This window comes from Phoxinus phoxinus, assembly GCF_949152265.1.
Source record: "Phoxinus phoxinus genome assembly, chromosome: 1".
Lineage (NCBI taxonomy): Eukaryota > Metazoa > Chordata > Actinopteri > Cypriniformes > Leuciscidae > Phoxinus > Phoxinus phoxinus.
Genome location: NC_136876.1, coordinates 16,224,200 through 16,247,108, shown reverse-complemented (window position 1 = coordinate 16,247,108; position 22,909 = coordinate 16,224,200). Strand labels below are relative to the sequence as shown.

Below are 22,909 nucleotides of genomic sequence, written 5' to 3'. Positions count from 1 at the left end.
ATTGCACTGGTCAGTGGTCACGTCTTTCAATATGGTTAGAATTTGTGCGGTCAAAAACTGCGGTAAAGTTCCTAAAAAGCTAGCCTTATGAGAAACGGAAGCGAGCAAAAAGACTACATCGACCAAATGTAAACAGCCCCCTTTCCGTTTCCGTTAGCGCATTTATATTAACGAGCACTCAGTCCTTCAACAGAATTCAATGGGATTTTACAAAATGACGAATAAAACATGACAGAAACTGTATTTCGCAACACTTTTTGTTTCTGGAACATCAACTAACATCACTAATCACTCGGTGAGTTGCACAGTTTTGTAAACGAACATTATTGGCTGTTTTAATGACATTTTCGGACATGCCCATTGACTCCAATGTTAAATGGGTCCATGGCCAATTCTTTTATAGTCAAAAACTCGAGAGAGGAACCATTGTCAAAAAAATGTTGTCCACCACTCTTGTTCATCCAAAACAAACTACAATATAGACTCAAGGTGTTAAATACCGGAATTATCCTTTAATGCCAAATGTAATTAATTTTCATGTAATTTTTAGGGTAAAATATGACCTCTTGATGAGATGTAATTGCAATAATAGCACTAATAACCAGATGGCAAGAGGAATATTACAACAACAATATTACAACATACCTTGTGTGGTTCAGAGGAATTGAAACTACTACATTCCATGAAGTACGGCGCTTCAGGCACGATCTCGTATATATAAACACGTGTGTCACCCTGAAAGACCAAAGGATCAACAAACACATTTGTTGGAATAATCTGGTTGTTACTGTAAATCAGTGGACATTTTGAGTGTCGCGCACCTTCCCAGTGAGGATGAGGACGCTGGTGTCGGGATCGTAGAACGGGATGAGGGTCGAGGGAGACACGTCAGCAGGTGCAGAAGCCACAGACCCGGATGCCAAGGACTCAGCGGAGAACAGGTACAGCTGTCTTTCACTGCGACTGTGGAGGAAATAAACCATTACAACTCTATTAGAGCCAGACAGACACTGACAGTCCCAATTATATTGTATTTATGACTAAATTTGTGGTACACTCTACCTGTCGAATCCTGAAACCATCAGGTACTTGCCGTCACAGACCCACACTACACGGGCCCCTCTATGGCCCTCAGGTCCCGGGCCCTCCTGCAGGGACAGAGATGGGAAAACTTGGTCACAAACGTACGATTTATTTTTGCTTTTGAAGTTTGATGACATTTACTTGATGCTAAACTGACCTGGATGGGCGCTGTGGACTTGCGTGGGTCATATAAACGCACTTTTCCATCCTTACACACAGTGGCCAGCAGCTTCCCGTCTGGACTCCAAGCCATGCCAAATATCTGAGAGAAAACATAGCGAGTTACCTTGATGGGTACAAAATCATCCTTAAACAGACATTAGATAGATAGATAGATAGATAGATAGATAGATAGATAGATAGATAGATAGATAGATAGATAGATAGATAGATAGATAGATAGATAGATAGATAGACAGACAGATAGACAGATAGACAGATAGATAGATAGACAGATAGATAGACGCACAGATAGACAGATAGATAGATAGACAGATAGATAGATAGATAGATAGATAGATAGATAGATAGATAGATAGATAGATAGATAGATAGATAGATAGATAGACGCACAGATAGATAGACAGATAGATAGATAGATAGATAGACAGACAGACAGACAAATAGATAGATAGACAGACAGACGCACAGATAGACAGACAGACAGACAGGCAGACAGACAAATAGATAGATAGATAGATAGATAGATAGATAGATAGATAGATAGATAGATAGATAGATAGATAGATAGATAGATAGATAGATAGATAGATAGACAGATAGACAGATAGACAGGCAGACAGACAAATAGATAGATAGATAGATAGATAGACAGACAGACAGACAGACAGACAGACAGACAGACAGACAGACAGACCTGGTCCTGATGTCCACTGAGTCGCTTGACTTCTTCTCCTGTCTCCAGGCTCCACAGTCGTACCGTGAGGTCATATGAGGAGGAAGCCAGCAGGCCGGACGCGAGCGGGTGGAACTTGATGGAGTAGATCTTCTCAGTGTGTCCTGCCATTGGTCATGGAGCATGTCAATCAAACACTACAGAATTACTGCTATTACAGGTCAGAGGTCACACGTGCTGGTTTCTTCTTACCCCGCAGAACACACTCCGGCTCAGTCAGGGTTTCCGTCAGGCCTCCTTTGGGAATCTGCCACACGCGGATCTTGGCATCATCACCAGCTTCGATAGAGTGAGAGAGAGAGAGAGAGAGAGAGAGAGAGAGAGAGAGAGAGAGTGAGAGAGGTGAATAAAGATGAAATTAAATATAATTATTACATGGCTTGGTTGAATTCTAATGTAGAATGCGGTCTGTTATTTCTTGATAACACACCGCTGCTAAGGATAACACACTGTTGCCATGAAAAACAGAGCGGTGCCATGGACACGGTGTTCTTTAACAGAAGCAATACAATCGTTTTAAAATCAATAAACTCCTTTTTAAATCAATATTTTGTGTCAAATTATTGATTTATTTGGTAGGTAACCATGTAATAAGCGGGATAATGTATAGCGAGGTGGTTGTTATAGTGAATACAACCCCTTCAGGCTGATTAGGTCTTGAATCCGCCTGTCAGGCTTGTATACATTATCACTTAGATGAAAAACTTTAAGTAAAACTACTGAAATTGGTTTAATTTGAAGCATTACAATTACTAACTGGAAATATGAATTACTAAAAAAATCAATTTTCAGTTAATTCAAAATATGAACATCTTCTAAAGGAATAAATGTAGATATAAATACTGAGTATACTAATACTAATATAATAGTTGTATAATTCAGAAAAATACAAATATACTAAAAAAGTTTTCTTTAAAACAATAAATTTTCAAGCAAATTCATGAGGTGCCATATTTACACTAGAATATAATGTCTAAATAAATGTAAAATATAAACAGTATAATAACTTTTAATAAGAACATTAACATACATTACCACATTCCACATATTTACATAATTTACTGTCCTGAAATCATAGTATAATATTATTAAGTTTACATTAGTTTAATAACGTTTTTTTTTTTTTTTTTTTTGCTCAGAGACAATCAAATCAACCACAAAATAAATAAATATTAAATTTGAAAGAGTTATGAAATAAATTAACCACATTTATAAGGAAATATATCTAACATATACAATTTTTTACATTCTTTATAAAAATCTAATTGAATCTAATAATATAAATTAAGTACACATTAATATGTGTTACATCATATTTAATTTAATATAAAGTATTTAGGATTTTTTTTGATGGTAGAAATATCAGTCAACCTCGTGTAAATCCTTGAGGTGTCTGTAGATGAATATCTGAACTATATATAGCATCATAGCTGCAACTCTGTATTGACCAATCAGCATCCAGGATCAGAATCGAAAACTCACCCACAACCAGCTTGTGTGTGTTGAAGGGGTCCCAGCAGAAGTCCGCCACACTGACAGTGTTCTGGATGGTGGGCAGAGCGGTGTCCGGCAGTTTTCCAGGCTGGGACAGCTGCAGAAGAACACGGTAAGATACTGTAAATCAATGGAAGATTTGGGGAAAAAAAGCTCTGAATATAGTCCCGCACCTCGAATACAGCGATCTGCCCTCCGGCGATGGCGAGAGGAACCGCCACACGCTGACCGTTGGCACAGAAGCCGTCACACTCCCCTGGTGTCGTCAGATGAAGCCCGCGCAGGTTGGTGATGTGGGTGTCCCGGTGCAAAACGGCCCCCTGGATGTGACGAAACTTCGAACTCGGGCCTGCAATTCGCAAGCTATTTACTACTAGAGTTTGGCGATCTGCACAGCTAAAAGCATTATATCTTGATACGGTTCAGCCTTTTGACAATATTTAATATATATATAATATATAAGTTTTAAATGAAATTCATATTTTTATTCAGTAGGGATACATTTGATTGATCAGAACATTTTTAATGATTTCTGAAGGATCATGTGACACTGAAAACTGTAATGATGCTGAAAATTCAGCTTTAATCAGAAATAAATTACATTTGACTATATATTCACATAAAAAAACTGATATTTTTAATTATTATAATGATATTTCCACAATATTACTGTTTTTTATGTACTTTTAAATGCAACTTTTGGTGAGCAGAACTAAAACTAAACGCTATTGGGGGAGGAGCCTAACAATATGCCCCGCATTAGCTTCCTGTTTCAGTGGAAATTACGCCCGCATCTCTCAGGTTGGCGAGTGTTAATGTATAAAGTAGAGTAACGGACTAATGGAGCCGGCCCAGGACTGACCGAGCATGTTCTGGAAGGCGCGGGAGCTCTGACTGGGGCTCGGGCTCGGGATGAAGCCGGACGACAGGCCGCTGGTGGAGGACGGGGAGCGGGACGGGACGGCACTGCTGCTGGGGGAGCTGAGGGGACTGCTGGAGGTCGAGGTCTCCTGAGAAACACAGAGGAAGATTACAGGCAGATCCAGTCTGTGAAGCACGCATTTTCCCTGACGCTACTCCCACTAACCTCTTTGCTCTTGTCACGGGTCAGATCCTTCGCTGGCGTCTTCTGAGCCGACGGAGCGCCGGGCTTTGGCCTCTTGCTCGGGTTAAGACTGACTCGCTCCACCTGTCACAGAGAAGTGATATATGCATCTTAAGGAGTTAATGTAGCATTATTTTTTCATTCTGCCCCCTCTAACCTGCTGTCATACTGACCAATTTTCAGAAAGGAATGTAATGCCAACACTGTAAACCCGAATAAGTTGGCAGAACTCAAAACATTTAAGGCAATCAATTGCCTAAACATTTTTAAGTTATGAAATTCAAAGTTTAAGTAAGCAGAACTAGAAGATTTTTATTTTGTACTTAAACATTTCAAGTTAAGAACAATTAAAATGTATGAGTACACTAATTCATGCAATTCATTTAAAACTTTCATGTAATCTCAATGTGAATACTTTTATTAGAATAAACTTATTTAGCTTTAACAAGCTAATCTGCTAACATACTAATTGTGCTAACATATTAGCAAAAGTGTGTTATACAGAAGCACTTGCTGTATGAGTGCAACAATATAAAGTTATTATTTGCTCTCAAATCAAGTACCATCACCACCATGATGGTAACTATCCTAAAACCAACATTAACAGAAATTCTTCTAAATTAGCATAAACAAAACATTAATCACTACTAAATATCCCACTTAACATTAATCTTGCACAAAAACCCACCCACTATATTACACTTAATTTTAGCAGTTACTCTCCCTTTCGAGTGCCATCGGTAAAGCATGCTGGGAAATAGGCATCCCAGCCGTTTCAGTTAAACTCAAGTTCGTCTAAATTAAAAGAAATAATTTCATAAAACTCAAAACAAATAAACAGTTCAGTTTACTAGTTCTGTGAACTTGAAAGATAAAGAAAGTGCTAAATACTCATAAAAGTTCATTTGACTGAACTAATTAGTATAATTTAAGTTTGTCCTACTCAAACCAATTAATTATTTTGAGCGTTAGTGTTTACAGTGAACCAATCAATTCTCATTGAATAAAGCAGAAGTGAAAAGAGTTGCTTTTTCAACAGACCGGTTTGTTCTCTCCTTTCCACCACTCGTCTGCCGTCATGGACGCGCTGTGACCCGCAGTGTCCGGATACAAGTCCGCATGAAAGTCCTGTCCTGCCTGAGACGCACAAAACACAGTGTCTAAAACATCAGATATGTTCAGATTGGAGGATTTTGTAGAATTATTGTAAAAAGTGATTATTATTATTGTTGTGGTTTTATTTTATTATTATTAAACTATACATTTATACAAATTAATAAAGGAATATATTACTATTGCAATACAACTATTATACTGTATATAATAATAATAATAATAATAATTATTATTATAGTTTATTTTATAATTTAACATTTAAAATTAAATTAAATGATAAAAATTAAACAAATTTGATTATTACAATAATAGGCTACTATTGTACTGTAAAACAAGCAATACTAATAATTATTATTATTATTTATTATATCATTTTTATTTTTAAAATGTAATTAAAATGAAATGAATAAATAAAAATTAAAAAAATGAATAAATAAATATATTACTATTGCAATAATAATATTGTACTGACAAAAAGCTATTTTTTTGGTTCCTCTGTCCATAGAACGTTTTAAAAGTACCTGACACGACTGGCACTTCAAACGGGACGGGTTCTATGGTCAGATGAAACAACAAAAAATAGCTTTTTTGGCAGCAAACACTTAAGATGGGTTTGGTGCACACAGGGATAAAAAAGTACCCCATGTGTAAAATGAAATACTCTGCTGTATCTTTACTGCTGTGGGCCTAATTTTCTGCCAGAGGTCCTGGACATCTTGTTCAGATACATGGCATCATGGATTGGATCAAATACCAACAGATAAAAAATCGAAACTTAACAGCCGGGGCTAGAAATCTTATAACGGGCCATGTTTGGATCTTCCAACAGGACAGTGATCCAAAAACAAATATCAAAATCAAAACAAAAATGGGTCACTGAGCACAAAACCAAGATCTGCAATGGCCATCCCAGTCCCTGGCCTGAACCCTATAGAAAATGAGTGGGCTGAACTGAAGAGAAGAAGCACCAACATGGATCTGGGAATCTGCAGGATCTGGAGAGATTCTGTATGGAGGAATGGTCTCTGATCTCTTGTCAGGTGTTCTCCAAACTCATCAGGCATTATAGGAGAAAACTCAGAGCTGTTATCTTGGCAAAAGGAGGTTGCAAAAAGTATTTAATAAAAGGGTGACAATAATTGTGGCCAACGTGTTTTGGAGAAAAACATTTATTTCATAATGTGATTTAGCCCCACTTTCAATTCTCTTGCTTCAATGAAAGGTTAGAATTTTGGCAATTTTTTAAATGAAAGATCAAAAGGATAAACAATGCAGATTTATTTTTTACAGCCAGTTTTGATCATATTTACCAGCGGTGCCATTAATTCTGACCATGACTGTATATTAAAGTGTTTAATAAAAGTAAAAAATTACAAACTAATATTTATTTGCTTTCAAACATTAAACGTTAGATCTTTTATTTAGTCAGAAAACCACCGGGAGACATTAAAGCTTCTCTTTTGCTGACACATTTAAAAATTATGTTCATTGCAAATTCAGATTGACGCAACTGTTGTCAGCTTACACGTCATAATTGGTCTAGCGCACACCAAGTGCATTAGGAACGTTTGCCCTGCCGGTCCAGCAGAGCCGGATGTGTGTATTCAGGTTAGTCCTCACCTTGCGAGGCACCTGGTAGCTGATGGGCACAATGAAGCTGTCCGTGAGCTGCATCAGCCGTAAAACCTCACAGCAGCCCACATCCACGGCCAGCTTCGGCACGAGAGCCACGCCACGGGTCGGCGCGTCCGTCAGACAGTGACTCACTGAGAGCAACACAGAGAGATCAGCTTCAGGAAACGTGAAAAGAAGGAGGAGGAGCATCAAGAAAAAAACATCTGTGTTACCTTGAGACAGGAAGGGCTCGCTGGTGTTCACCTCAAAACAGTCAATCACACTCTCACCCTGAAAAAACATGATTCATAAAGATATTAAATATTGAATATAAAAAATTGTGTTATTTCAAATATGTTAAAAACTGGTTACATACATTTCCAGACACAATAAGTAGTCCGGAGTCTGGATCAAACAGTGGCATCAGAGTCCTGCGGATAAAAGAAACACACATATTTACTGACATATTTATCAAAGCGCAATTTTTTTTATATAGACCAGCATTCAAAAGTTTGAGGTCAGTAGGATTTTTTTAAACTAAATTAATAACTTTTATTCGGCAAGGATGCATTAAATTGATCACATTTACATTTATAATGTCACGACAGATTTCTATTTCAAATAAATGCTGATCTTTTAAACCTTTTATTCATTAAATAATCCAGAGTAAAATGCATCAGTTTCCAAAATAAATATGTAGCACAACTGTTTTCAACATCGATAATAATCAGAAATGTTTCTTGAGCATCAAATCATCACATTAGAATTATTTCTGAAGGATCATGTGACACTGCAGACCCAACCGATTTGCAGTTATGATGTGAGCCGTGGGAAAAATATCAACTGTGTCCTCTGACCACTTGATGGCAGCAAAATATAGTCACATCAATACAGAAACCCACATCAGCTCTTCAACAATCTCCTTCATTGATCAGACAAACGTTTGAAAACAGCAGATCGGTGTAGCTTCAGTCTGGCCGCTTGACCTCGGACTGGAATCTGAACGTGTTTCTCACATACAAAGCCACATTCATGTCTCTGCGCGCTGACGCCCTAGGCATGGATGGGTAACGGGGTCACAACAGGAACATGAGCATCTATTTTGAGTCACATGCTGCTGGGAGCGGGGTGTGTTTCCCGCTTCGGTCGAATCGGAGCCACATCAAACACCTCGCAGCGTGGGACGGGGCTGATCACTTCAGGCTCCTGTGCACCAGGAAATACCACGAGCTGCCACAAGTATTTCAACTAAACGTAAAAATTCTGTCAACATTTACTCTCGTTACATGGTTTTCATCCAGATTTTTGGAAGAATTTCCAAGCTGTTCATTTCCATTCAATTATTATGCAGTGTGTGTGACCAAGAGCTAGACAAAAAAATTAGGGCTGTGAAACGATTAATCGCGATTAATCGCATCCAAAATAAAAGTTTGTGTTTACATAATAAATGTGTGTGTACTGTGTATAATTATTTTAGATATATAAATACACACACGTGCATGCATATATTTAAGAAAATGTGTTATTTATATATAAAATATTTATATATAATATAACTTATATATAAATCTATATACAGTATATACATGCAAATATTTCTTAAATATATACAAGCACGTGTGTGTATTTATATATATAAAATAATTATACACAGTACACACACATTTATTATGTAAACACAAACTTTTATTTTGGATGCGATTAATCTTGATTAATCGTTTCACAGCCCTACAAAAAAAAAAATATATATATGAAAAGTACCATAAATTATTAAAATCTTAATATTACCGATGCAAAACTTTTCAATAGAAGTGTTAATATATGCTACTGTATATATTGCAATTCATGAATGCTTTGGACAGTCCTAATCATGGTTTCTATTAAAGGAAGTAAATGCAAGTAGCAATAAGTAGACTGAAATAATAATAATATTAAAAAACAATACAGAAGCTTAAAATTAATTTTAAATAAAATACACTGCACTTTTTGCAGACAATTTCTATTATTCAGATCAGTTAAATGATTATTAGGCTTCACAAATGAGGTCAGCCGGAACCAAAACACTTCCTATAACACCGGATGTACTCGTTACATCATAAGAAGAATGACATCTACGCTAATATTAGTCTCTCTGTTTATCCCGAGGTTTACTGAAGTCAGCCGGACCCGGGCCGTACCCAGACCAGATGGTGGACCTGTTTTGGTTCCTTTCCACTGTCACCTTTGTTGCCTTTGGCTTTTGGCTTGCTTAGCTGGGGACATTTAATATTCAACAATAATATTGATCATGCCTGCATTGACACAACTCAACTGAGCTGGACAATGGCATCACTGTTTTCTCCAGAGCGGCTGTATGGATAAATTAACTCAATTAATAACTTCTTTACAACAAAATGAACCATCACTGAACTTACTTAAGCTGCACTATGAAGCTATTTTCTTCTAGATCTGCTGTACAGCCGAAACAAACTGTTGCATTATTTTCCTGTTTTGCTCAGTATGAAAGCACTCAAAATCTTCACCAAATCATTTTAGTTCTGAAAGACATGACAGATTTGTATTTATTTTTTTACTACACAAATACTACACTACAAAAACACTACACAACTTTAAGAGCCAACACGATTGCGGCCTTGAGCACGATCACCTCAGGTTGCTCCAGAGAGACTGAGCCTTGAGTAAACATACTGAAGTCAGTCTGGATTAGAAAAAAACCTACAGGACAAAGATGAGGACTTAAAGTAGAGCATTACACCTCGTGTTTACACACTAACAAACTACTAATGACTCAACTCTCCCACAGAGTGTCATGCAGAAGTGAGCTAGCGGTGAAAACCTCGACAAGTCGGGCCACGTTCAACTCTATCCGCTGAAAGGCATGCTTGGATTTGAGCCTCAGTTACTCGGAAAAGCTTTGCTTCCTGCGGTTCTCCTCACTGCAGTGATTGGCGAGATTGCGTGTTTGACGGTTGACTTCTCCCCTCCCCCATCTTCGCCCCAGGCCTCTGAAGTCGGTAAGGGGTTGCCACGCTTTGTTAGCGCAACTTTGCGTTCCCATGTCGGAGTTTCTCTGCAGGAAACACACAAACACCTCCAGTGTTCCCACAGCGTTCACTCCCACAATGCACCACTACACATAATCACACTTCAACAATGTCCCTTGCTTTGTTCATCTACTCTGCATCTGAAGATTTATGATGCAAGAGACCCAAAAGGAAAGGGAAAAAACTAATGAAATCTCTTTTATAGTTCAATTGTTTCTCATTAGCAGCGACTTGGAGAGTAAAGATTTTGGCTCCTCAGGAAAAAGACCTAAGAACAACAAAGACAAAGTTTTGGTGAATCTGATCCCAGTCTGCAAACATTTCCCATCAAATTCTTTATATACATCCTCATTAATTCTTTAAAAACATCTCAATCGGTTCTCCGAGACAGCAATGAAACTAAATGGAGAGTAAACTGAGAAGTCTTCCAAATTCAAAGTCAGCAAACAAAATCAGAGATTTGAAAATGAATTTAAACAAGATCTCATCAAGATCATTATTTCTCTTAGACAGCATTCAAATTAGACAAACTATTTCTCAAATGTTTCTCCCGCAAATAAGAGAGTAGAGTTTCAGAAAAGATCTCTACAACATCTCAAACTGTTTCAATCAAAAGTCAGAGATCCCTACATGGGATCAAAATTTCCTCATCAAATTTCTTAAATCTTTTTTAATTCCATAATGTCTCTACTATTTCTCCCAGAAAGCAATAGATCAGACAGAGAGCAAACAGAGAACTCTCCTGCGTTTAAAGTCTGCAAACGAAAGTCAAAGGTTTCAATATAAACATCTCATCAAATCTATTACATTTCTCAGTTGTTTCTCCAAGACAGTATTAAGATCAAACTGAGAACTTTGAAGTCTCCTGCTTCTCAGATGTTTCTCCTGAAATAAGACCATATAGTGTTTCAGAAAAGATCTCAACAACATCTCAAACTTCAGTTTCCAGTAGAGGCAATCTCAGTGTGAACTCAAACTTTTCTCATCAAGTTATCTCAAGATAAAGTGATCTGAGATGCTATATCATTTATAATTCTATTGTATTATTATTATAAATAGTGAAAAACTATGATCTATAAGTTATGACAACATATGTTTTTACATTGCTTTAACTTATCAAAGAATTTCAGCAATTTTCAACTATTTTTAAATAAGTTATTCAAAATTCAACTAATTTTATAAAGTCAGTTTAATGTAATTTAAGTTGAAATGACTTAAACATCCAAGTTGATTGTTCTTAAAGTCCCCTTGTAGTCAATCATTTTCTCCCTTAAAACTTATCTTTGATCAACAAAATTACATATTTAAGTTTTTTCTAGAAAATGTTTTATTCATGCCTAGCTTGAATGTAACTCTACACCCTTGCCTCATTAAGTATTTGCGGTTCAATTAATATGCAAATGAGCCCCGCCTCCACTCACTCACTCCAGCTCAGAGATCCACTGGTTGACGATCACACGTTGATCTGATTGGTTACAAGGTAGTTTGTGACGTCAGAATCAGAAACACCAGCGATTTCAAACCGTGTTTTTGAGACTGTCTTTGATTCACTGCAGTTTTAAGGAGAAAATACTCAGCAATGCTGTCGACTTATGAATTTAAACATGGTTTGTCTTAAAGCATATTAAAAACACCACATAGACACATAAACAACATTAAAAGCTGGATTTTAACCACAGGGGGACTTTAAAAATTGAAGGAAGCAAACTTTTTTTTGTGCGTGTATATATTTTTTTACTCTATACTATTTTTATTCCTCTAAAGGAATTTTAGGTGAAACATCAGAGACAAATTAATACCCAAACAAAACACACTTGAGAACTGTTATGAAGTCTGCTAAACTATGAAAGAGGAAACTCGATTGTCCTGTGGGAGGAATAACTCCACACATAAAGGCAGATATGCCTCACTTCACTGCTTTACTCAAGTGCAACTAAACCCAGGAAAGAGTTTCCCACACCAGTGAACCCCTGCGGACACTGTGTGTGTGTGTGTGTGTGTGTGTGTGTGTGTGTGTGTGTGTGTGTGTATGTGTGTGTGTGTGTGTGTGTGTGTGTGTGTGTGTGTGTGTGTGTGTGTGTGTGTGTGTGTGTGTGTGTGTGTGTGTGTGTGTTTTGAGCTCCAGCAGTCAGATTCGCACGTCAGGCCGTCATGAATGAACGCTGAAGCACTCAGGGACGTCATTCTTAAGTGGCTGTAAGCGACACACACGTGTGCTGCTGCATTGTGGGGTGGAGGGACGTTCCGCATGAGAAAGACACTAATCCAGATGTAAGCCGTCTTTGGACACAGAACAACACTCACACTCACACACTTACGCACGCACTAGGGTACTGCCTACTGCATATAAGAGTATGCGTGTCTATGCAGTGCTCAAAACATTTAAAAATGCTAAATAAAAAATAAGGTTACACTATTTTAAGGTGACGTAGTTACATTCTACTTAAGTACAATGTAACTACGTCATAAGTACTGAGTAATATTAATTAACTACATCTACATGTACTTACTATAGAGTTACGGTTAGGGATTGGTTTATGATTACTTGTAATTACGTCACCTTAAATTAAAGTGTTACCAAAAATAATCAAATAAGTAACACTTAAATAAAGACAATTATTATTATTATTTATAACAATTACAACTATTAGAATTGACTATCAATTATTCTGTAAATTGATTAAAAATATATGTATTCAAAATTTGTCACAACTTTATCAAGCATGCGGTATCCAGTTTGCTAAATAATTAAAAAAAGCAAAACAAAAATATAATAAATAAATAAATACATTTAGTAACATTTAAATAATGACAATTATTATTATTATTATTATAAATAATAATAATAATAATTAATTTAATGAACTGTTGTCATGTATCATTTAAATTAAGTAAATTAAAATAATTCTTAATTAAAAAAAAAAATATACATCACATTATGTTGCATATCTAATTCAGTGTGGCATCCAGCAAAATGAAAAGTAAAGTAAATAAAGAAAATTATTAATATTAATTAGATTACATAATTAATTATTAAAGAAAAAATGATAAGATGTTAAAGCAGAGCTATGCATTTTCGGGAATTTCTTCGCTGAATTGTATTCTCGCTTTTTGCGCGCAGGTTTCTCTATAGAGCTCCCCCTACAGCTTCGGAATAGATATTTGACAACACTGTCGTAAAAACTCGTTGGTGACACTCAGATACCAAAGGCTAGTAGATCAACGACATCAAAGCAGACGGGACATTCTTTACAACGTCTTCTTCATTCGGGTTCGAACAGCGTAAGGGAGCGCAATAATGACAGAATTTTAGCAGATTTTTTTTTGCCGTAAAGCAATTCGTTACATCGTGAGACCTGATATCACACAATATTTTGTGACGATGACCCGCCGGTCCAAAGTTTTAGGGGTGTTTTTTCCGCTCACAGGCACCAGGGGGAAGCGAGACAACCACCATTCAACCCCAAAAAAGACATATAAACATTCCAATGACTCCGAAGCTGTTCAGTTAAGGTAAATTAAGCTAAAAAAACCCCGACATAGTTCCCCTTTAACTGGAGGCCAGATGAAACAATTTTTTTTTAAACTTTATATAAACATGCATTTAACATTTGGAAGTCCTTTTTAAATAATGAGTGAATGAGATGTTTAAAATCAGTGCTGAAATTACTTCTGGTTCATTTATCACAACTGGAAATAGAAGGTCAAGATGAGCACACTGCATTATGCGATATAGTACTGGTCAAGTGTGTTTACTGCAAAATCTGCACTTTTTGACAAATGCCATCAAGGTATTTTTTCAGTGTATAAAAAAAATGCATATTACACACACAACATGCCAGCACAAAATGCAGAAAGTGTATGGAAGTGTGCTTTTGAACATATAGCCCTTGATACATTAAAAGTGTGCGTGTCACAGGGTGAAATTTTCCTCTTTGCCGCACAACGTACGCTCCTATCCGAGACGTGACAGGAACTTGGCAAGAACATCCCAGCAGTGGCCTCAGGAGCGTCATAGCTGTCAGTACACTCCAATTCAGCCATGAAATAACCTGCAGGTGCGGTGAAGATCCGCAGATAAAGCCCCGTTATTACTCTCATTATGATGGAGGCTGGGATGGCTTTATTAGACTAAAGGCCCTGAGGTCTGAATCCAGGCATCCGCGCGTGTGTGTGTGTGTGTGTGTGTGAGAAGTCACAGTGCTGCAGATAAGAGAGGAGACAGACAGCTGTGTGATAGATGAGAGTGGGCGGGGCTTCATCTGAGAGGTTTATGCGGTGGGCGTCGTCAAACATTATTACCGTTTTACCTTCATGGTGCAAATGTTCTGTAATGAAACCCACCAATGTAATGCCTTTATTTTTCAGTAAGAAAATGAGGCGTAAATTGTATGTACTGTATACGGAAATAAATGTTATGTGATGTTATGTTATTTCCATCAAGAGGTGCATTCATTTTTGGTCAAGATCAACAATGCATTTGCGCCCATCTGTGCACTCATGCGCTGCTGGTCTGAAAACGAGGTGTGTTCAGTCGCATTGTTGGTGTGTTGCTAATTTGAGGAAACTGAAATAGACTTCGCCATTGAATTTAGAACTGCATGATTTTTTTATTTATTTAAATAAATAAAGCGCAAAAAAAAGCGCATTAGTAATAAGGCGGGTGCATAACACGCGTACGCTCTGCTTATTACACACACGGGGACGTGCAGTGCACACAAACATTTTTAAATATGAAAAATTAAAGGCTTAACATGTAAAAGATTATTATTGTGTACATAAAGACATGGTGGAATCCGGCTTGTCCAGTCGATGGTCTGCTTGCGCACTTTAACCTCGCGCACGAGGCCGACCATTTTTACCGTCGTTAAACTAGCAAAAGTGGATTTGGATTTGCTTTAAGTGCACTTGTTAGGTGTGCTTTAGAGTTAGACCATGCACTTAGATCGTTAAAATAGGGATATAAAAAAAATATCATGTGACAGCTACGGTCAACTTTCTGTTATCGCTGTACAGCTGCTTTGAAATAATCGGTATTCTAGAAAGCGCTATATATATATATAAAGGTGACTAAAAATACTCGTTGCAACATCATGTGCATAGTTCCATGTCAATAGTTTCACATTCCAGTAGAGTGCCAGCATTTCATTTCGAACACAGACATTGTGTGTTTAAAGTTGTGTAGTATGCATGACTAAGCACAGTAATGGGGGAAGTTAATAAGAGAGGTTACAGTGCTGAAGAAAACACAAAACTCACTGCTACACACACACACACACACACACACACACACACACACACACACACACACACACACACACACACACACACACACACACACACACACACACACACACACACACACAGGCAACAATGAAAACAGTTCTTCAATCTTTTACACTATTCATATTTATAGGTGTAAGTTCTAAATCGTGATTCGATGAGCCGAACCCAAGCTGTATGATTTACGAGTTACAGCCTCAGGGTCTGTGTACGTGTGTCTGGGAAGGACGTGGGCTGTTGAGCCCGTGTGTATATGTCTTGTTGAACCGCATCAGTCACTATCAGCAGTAAATCCCCACGTTTCACTTATTCTCCCACAAGACACATACAGCAGTGTGGGAAACAGCAGCGACGGCTTTATGAGAGAAAACGACAACTTCCTCTTCCCAGAGTGGTCGATATGTAGCCTGAGACCTGAATAAACTTATTGACTATATTCATTTGCATGAGAAACATGCACACAAGGGTCCTTCAAAAACAAAACAGGGTCTGATTCCATTAATGACCACACACACACACACACACACACACACACACACACACACACACACACACACACACACACACACTCCTGCCAAACAGGTGTGTGTGGGTTGTGATAACATGACAAGGCTTCAGGAAACAAATCCAGATCTGATTAGTGGTCAGTGAGAACAAACAGCCCACCTGCAGCCCGGGACGTCCAACCAAACCAGACGCAAATACACACAGTCACAAACTTTAGTCAGTTCAACAAGAGCTGTTGATGCACTAGCTCTTCAGAAAAACATGCATGTGCTCGTGCTTAAAAGAAAGAAACCGAAACACTCAAGAAATCCACCTTTGTAATCTCCAAAGAACAACATACTATAGCAACTTAAGAATCCTACACAATCTAAACTGTTCAAAAAATAGATCAGATTGGGGGGGAAACAATTAGAGCTTCAATGAAATTGAGGTATAACTGGTTGGGTATGTACGTTTACTTCATATAACCTCTAAAACATCCACTATAGCATCAGGGACAAGATATAGATATCAAGTTAACAAGATGTTCAAGTGTTGGCCTTTACTGTCTGGAGGCTGGAATCATGTGCCTATGAGAGTTTAACTATAAAACTGTGTAATTCAGACGTCACATGTGGACAGCAGAAGACGTTGTTGGCTGTATTTCAGAGACCCCAGCATGTGAAGTTAAACTCTCTGGATGTAACTATGAAGTTGGAATGGAGTTGCTAGAACGAGTAAAGCAAAAATATACACTTAGCACCATTAACATTTACTTAAATCAGGAACTAAAAAAGATTCTTCAGTGGGTTTTTGGCAGTGCTTCTCATCAAGTACCGTACAAGTTTGGGCTGTATAGAGTTGGTTCTCCGGCTCTTTTTTTTAATAAAAATGTTCTTGGTGTTACATTACAAGTATGGTTCTAGGTTTCATCTGACCTGAAGCATTCATGGGTTGTTTAAAATACCAATACATACAGTACCTGTCACGGTTTGGGTTATGTTTCTTGTTCTTGTCATGTTTCTTTGTCTTGTCATGTGATTCCCTGTTTGTCATGTGATCCTGCCATGTGTCTTGTCATTTGTCAATCATCTGATTGTTCACAGGTGTTCCTTGTCTTGTAATTAGTCTGTGTATTTAAGCCGTCATGTTTGCCCTGTGTCTTTGTCCAGGTTCTTGTTTTGAGTTTTGCCGCTCCTGAGTCAGCTCTGGAAGATGCAGCGCTGATCATAGTGGCCACAACTATGATGTGTGTGTGGGCAGTACACACATTGGCTCCAACCCGCGAGCCATCGCCCAAGTTGGCCGCCACACCTGAGATGTCGTCTCCAGCCAACATGGCCGCCGTTCCAGAGTCTCGTCCCGAGATGGCCACCGCCTCGCCAGAGTCTCATCCCAAGAACATTATGGTTTTGTTTCTTGTTCTTGTCATGTGATTCCCTGTTTGTCATGTGATCCTCCCATGTGTCTTGTCATTTGTTAATCGTCTGATTGTTCACAGGTGTTCCTTGTCTTGTCATTAGTCTGTATATTTAAGCCGTCATGTTTGCCCTGTGTCTTTGTCTAGTATTGAATGTTTCTTGTTCTTGTTTGAGTTTCCTTTGTTTTATGCTTGTTCACGTTTTGTTAAAAGTTGCGTTTGGGTTCTCAACCAGCTTGCCTCCAGTGGATAATTCGTAACAGTACTATTCAAAAGTTTGGGGTCTGTAAGAATCATAAAACATTTTTAAAAAATAAATGTCTTCTGCTCACCAAGGCTGCATTTATTTGTTAACAAATACAGATTTTTTTTTTTTTTTTAAATTGTGAAATATTATTGCAATTTAACATAACTGTTTTCTATGTGAATATATTGTAAAATGTCATTTATTCTATGATCAAAGCTGAACTATTAGCATAATTACTACAAATAATTATCATTAGGAACTTAATGTTATTCTATGATGCCATATAACTTTAAAAAGTCCTCTTCCCTGTTTAAGTCCCTATGATGGGGTCCCTAAAATAATTTGTTTTTGTTTTTTTGGCTTTTAGTATGAATATGATTGCCTTACTGCTATAATCTTTAAACTAATGTGCTGTGCTCCAAAACAATGACAAAATTCGCATTTAGAAGATATAAGCGTTCAAAACTTACAGTCCCTCACTTCCACCAATATGGAGCAATGATTTGGATGACATCACCCTGCACTTCAGCTTCTCATCAGATTTTCTGTCCAATCAAATGCTCTCTAAAGCGTCCCGCCCCCTTCATTATAAGTAGACTCATAATAAGAAGGCTGAAATCGGTCACTTGTACACACATTTATTATTTTCTACATGGTGAATGGCACACTATAGGGGATAGGGAACGATTCAGATAGTGTAAATATGCTTTCCATTGGGGTGAATGAAGTCTGGTTTCACGTTAGTGTCACGCGAACTGCTGAAGCTTTAGCACAGAGCGGATCATATGGACCACAAAATGTTTCGGACGCGTTTGAATTTTACACAGAATGCTATATCTCTAAAGCAATATAGACGAGATTTAAGTGGAGGCAAGGTAAGAGATTCGGATGAAACTGCGGCTTTACCAAGCTCAACAGCTCTGGCCGAGCTGTGATATAAACTAAACGCTATTGGCCATTTAAAAAAAGGGGAGGAGCTGATCAACATGTACGGCCCTGTCTTCCTGTATCGGTGGAAATTACGTCAACACATTGAATAAACGCTGCGCATTTCAAGGAGCTTCAGCGGGCCTTTAAAAGCGTAAGAGAATCAGTTGTTAGTAATTTATCAAAATGTTTCTGTGTGGACGACAAAAACACAATTCTAGTCCCACTCTCTGATACACACACACACACACACACACACACACACACACACACACACACACACACACACATACATGTCCATGTACATCCAAGTTAAGAGCGCGATTAGCAGAGTATCAGTTTTCCCGTGTGTCATCATGATAAGCAGGCGTATGCTGACTAGCACCTTAAGGAAGTTACTGGCCAAGCACGTTTCACTGGGACACCACGCACTCAGAAATTCATTATAAGTTTGCTGGGCTGTTGTTCTGTTAATCCTCAGATATCTGCGGCCGGCTCCGATCCGTAAGGCAGTTCATTTAAAAGGGCTTAGAGAGGCAGCGAGGCGGCGTGAGGGAAGAATGTGGCCGAGGTGACGGCGGCTTCAGATGATCTACAAGATACACATGTGCCTCGCTTTTTAATTAAACTGGCTGCTGGCCTTGCCAACACACCTGACCACACACACACACACGGACCAGGATCTGAAGATGTGAAGACCTGAACAGACGGCTCAGTCTTCATGTTCACAATGCATCTTTATGCTTTATATGAAACACAAGAATTTGTCCAATAAAGGCCCTGAAACTTCAGCACAACTATAAAATGCACAAAAAAAAATTGGCATAAACAAAACGGGCCTTATTAGTTAGACACAATTCAATACACTTCAGCTTTCAGCTCGACCGCATCAGAAAACAAAATCTGTTTCAAATAATGTTGACAGCAAAATTAAATACCAAACGCTTATTTACACAAGAGGACAAGAAAAACCCTAAAAAGGAAGTCAAACTCGGCCAGTTTGAGTGTCCCTCATGTTGCACAACAACTCTGGACGTTTCTCCGAAACAAATGCAAAATTATACATCATCTCATTTGAACACATACAACCATAAAACACAAAACACTGACATTTTGACTTTATTTATGGGACGGTTTGGTCCTGGATGCTGTTTTGTAGTTGTGTGAAAATGCACAACAGTGTCTATCACTGCATAGCACAAACAAATAGAGAAAATCTACTCACCTAAAACGTATTGCATGTTGTTGGTCCTGTGTAGTTCAAGGCAATATTAACATATTTCACTGTTTTTTTTTTTACTTTTGTACAGCAGACAGTTTTTGGTACTGTGTTGGGACGCCACTTGATGTCCAACATAAAATATGATTCATTACACAAAATACATTTATAAAGTGCTATGGCCCGCCCACTTTTTTAGCAGTCCTGGTTCTAAAAGTATTTTTCTGTTAATTTCTCCCATACGGATTTTTTTTAAAAGTCATAAAGTTTCAGAGTTATAAGCCACGAACCAAACCAACCACACCGTTAACAAAAAGTTGCTGGCTTAAATTTTTAAGAACAATTAACTTGGATGTTGTTTCAGTCATTTCAACTTAAATAATAAATTAACATATATTAAACTGACTTAAAAAATGTGTTGAATCTTGTATAACATAAAAGTTGAAAATTGCTTAACTTAAACCAATGTAAAAACATGTTGTCATAACTTTTTACAGTGCACCTATGAGGTGAATCACAACATTACAAACTTTGCAAAAAAAGTACTTAAAAATGTACTTAACGGCTTTAATGAGGGAAAGAATTACAATCCCATGAAACATTGCAAATGACAAATGAAAACCATAGATAAATAAATCAACTGACTTTAAGATGTTGGTTATGTATAGAAACAACATATTTTAGGTTTAGTGCAAAATATGCATACACAAATATTTAAGTAATTAAGATTGGTATAAGCCTCTGTTTGCTTTTCTGATTGGTGGAGATTTCTCTGCAGAATCATGGGTAATGTAGTTTTTCCACCAGGAATTCCACTGTTAAATATGATTATTTAGAGATGGCTTCAACATAAGCACATGCCATCGATTAACAACCTCGGTGCTCATAGTAGAGTTTTTCTACAGGTTTATAAGTTATCATTAAAAATCAATTCCTCTATGGAGAAAACATCTCTGGTGTGACATTATAAAAACGGTAAAGGTGATGATACACAGGGCAACTTTTTGAGCAATGTTGCTCTGCAATGTTGCCGTCAACGGGCAACCAGATGAGACACAGGGCCCGCGACTCATCTAAATTATGCAGATAGAAGTTTATTGTCCATTTTCAATGGGAAAGTGCCCAAGCAACAATCGTTTGGCAAGATTGCCCAGCAACATTGCTCAAAAAGTTGCCCTGTGTATCATCACCTTAAGTCTATCCCTCACGCCTTCTTGTCATGTGTGTTAAATTCAATACGGCGTCTAACCTGAATATATTATTCAATGGTTCTCACTCCCTAATTTAATTATGAAATTTAAAATAACATTATAATAATTGAATATTATAGAAATAATATTAAAAAAGAAATTCTTTTTTATTCTATTTTTAAAAGAAAAATAGTAAGTAAATAAGTAAACATAACTATCTATATATATATATATATATATATATATATATATATATATATATATATATATATATATTTACATGAAAAACCTAAAGTTATATTTACTTATTTACTTAATATTTTAATTTTTTTATATATATATTTTAAAATATTATTTCTATAATATTGAATTATTATAATGTTATTTTTATATTTAAATTTCATATATATATTTAATAAATATATAAAATATATATATATATTTAATTAAAATATATATATATATATAAATATAAATGAATATATATATATGTATATTAATAAAGAAAAACAATCAAAAATAATTCCTAAAATATATAACAAACAAAACAGAACATATAATAAGGTGAGTGGTCCGTTATATCCGAGTGTTTGTCTGTGTGTGAGGTATCGTTCAGAGTTTAAGGCCTGACCCCAGAAAGTCCCGGAAACGTGGAGCTGAGCGTTTAAATCCAGACGCAACCGACTTCAAGGGGCAGCAGGATACAAGCGTTAAACTACCTGTCAGCGGAGCTCGAGACCCAGACGAGCGGGTTAGAAGAGAGAAGAGGAGAAGAACCAGAGGAAGTAGACAGGGGGTCACGACCAGAACGACCCCCGATGCTGAGGGTCACAGGAAGAGACCCGTCTACTCACTGAGAACTTGTTAGTCACGCATACACGACCATCATTCACATTCACATAAACAGCTACTCCTGAGATATCCATGCTTGAACACGTCTAACTGCATTATTTTATGCTATAATGTCACCGCACCACGACATGCCTAAATATGCCTAAGAGCGTTCAGGTCCGGTTAAAACCAGTCAGGCTTCAATTACAGACGGGCGACCACAACGCCGTAAATCTTCCCTCCAAAGCAAGCCCTGAAAATCACGCCGATGATGGAGTAACAAGCGAAGGGAGTCTCTTCCGCGAGCTCTGCCCTGTAAATAACTTCATTGCAGTCGAGCGTTTGGACCAACACTTTAAAGAGACCCTATATGCTGTTTTACATGTTCGACTTTCTTTAGTGTGTAATGTTGCTGTTTGAGCGTGAAAAGGGTCTGCAAAGTTACAAAGCAAAGTCACTCTAGAGGGAGTTATTCTCTATATCAGTAACACTGTTTCTGAACTCACTGAAACGCCTCCATTGTAGCCTTGAGTTTCTTCCGGGAACAAACACGTCACAATATTCCTCATTTAAATATTTCCCGCACAAGGCATACGCAAAAATAAAAGGACGAGGCCTGGTTGAGTTAGTTAGTAGTGTGCTGAAACTAGGGTTGTAACGGTATGAGATTTTCACGGTATGATAATCGTCTCAGAAAATATCACGGTATCACGGTTTCACGGTATACGGTATTAAACCATCATCGGTAATAAATCATTATTATTATAATCATCATCAGCTACAATGACTCTTAAATGAATGAATCCAGATAGGGTTTTTTGGTTGAACATATGGTTTATTAAACAGAACCATATATACAGATATATAGCCGATGCGACATCTAGTGTATATATCTACTGTATGACACAGAACAGGCAGGTTTATAGTATATTTA

General features: G+C 37.4%; 1 protein-coding gene across 1 annotated transcript in view; it reads right to left on the bottom strand.

Annotated features, from left to right (window-relative positions):
• Nucleotides 1–22,909, bottom strand: part of coro7 (coronin 7) — a 156,290-nt gene that overhangs the window by 3,080 nt on the left and 130,301 nt on the right. Inside the window, exons 10-23 of the mRNA XM_079612165.1 lie at nucleotides 7,705–7,759; nucleotides 7,562–7,619; nucleotides 7,335–7,480; nucleotides 5,640–5,735; nucleotides 4,581–4,682; nucleotides 4,356–4,503; nucleotides 3,667–3,842; nucleotides 3,482–3,590; nucleotides 2,192–2,278; nucleotides 1,961–2,103; nucleotides 1,241–1,345; nucleotides 1,063–1,148; nucleotides 822–963; nucleotides 646–735 (exon numbers count right to left, since the gene is read on the bottom strand). Of these exons, the coding sequence (XP_079468291.1) occupies nucleotides 646–735; nucleotides 822–963; nucleotides 1,063–1,148; nucleotides 1,241–1,345; nucleotides 1,961–2,103; nucleotides 2,192–2,278; nucleotides 3,482–3,590; nucleotides 3,667–3,842; nucleotides 4,356–4,503; nucleotides 4,581–4,682; nucleotides 5,640–5,735; nucleotides 7,335–7,480; nucleotides 7,562–7,619; nucleotides 7,705–7,759 (1,543 nt within the window). The remainder of the gene's footprint in view (nucleotides 1–645; nucleotides 736–821; nucleotides 964–1,062; nucleotides 1,149–1,240; nucleotides 1,346–1,960; nucleotides 2,104–2,191; nucleotides 2,279–3,481; nucleotides 3,591–3,666; nucleotides 3,843–4,355; nucleotides 4,504–4,580; nucleotides 4,683–5,639; nucleotides 5,736–7,334; nucleotides 7,481–7,561; nucleotides 7,620–7,704; nucleotides 7,760–22,909) is intronic.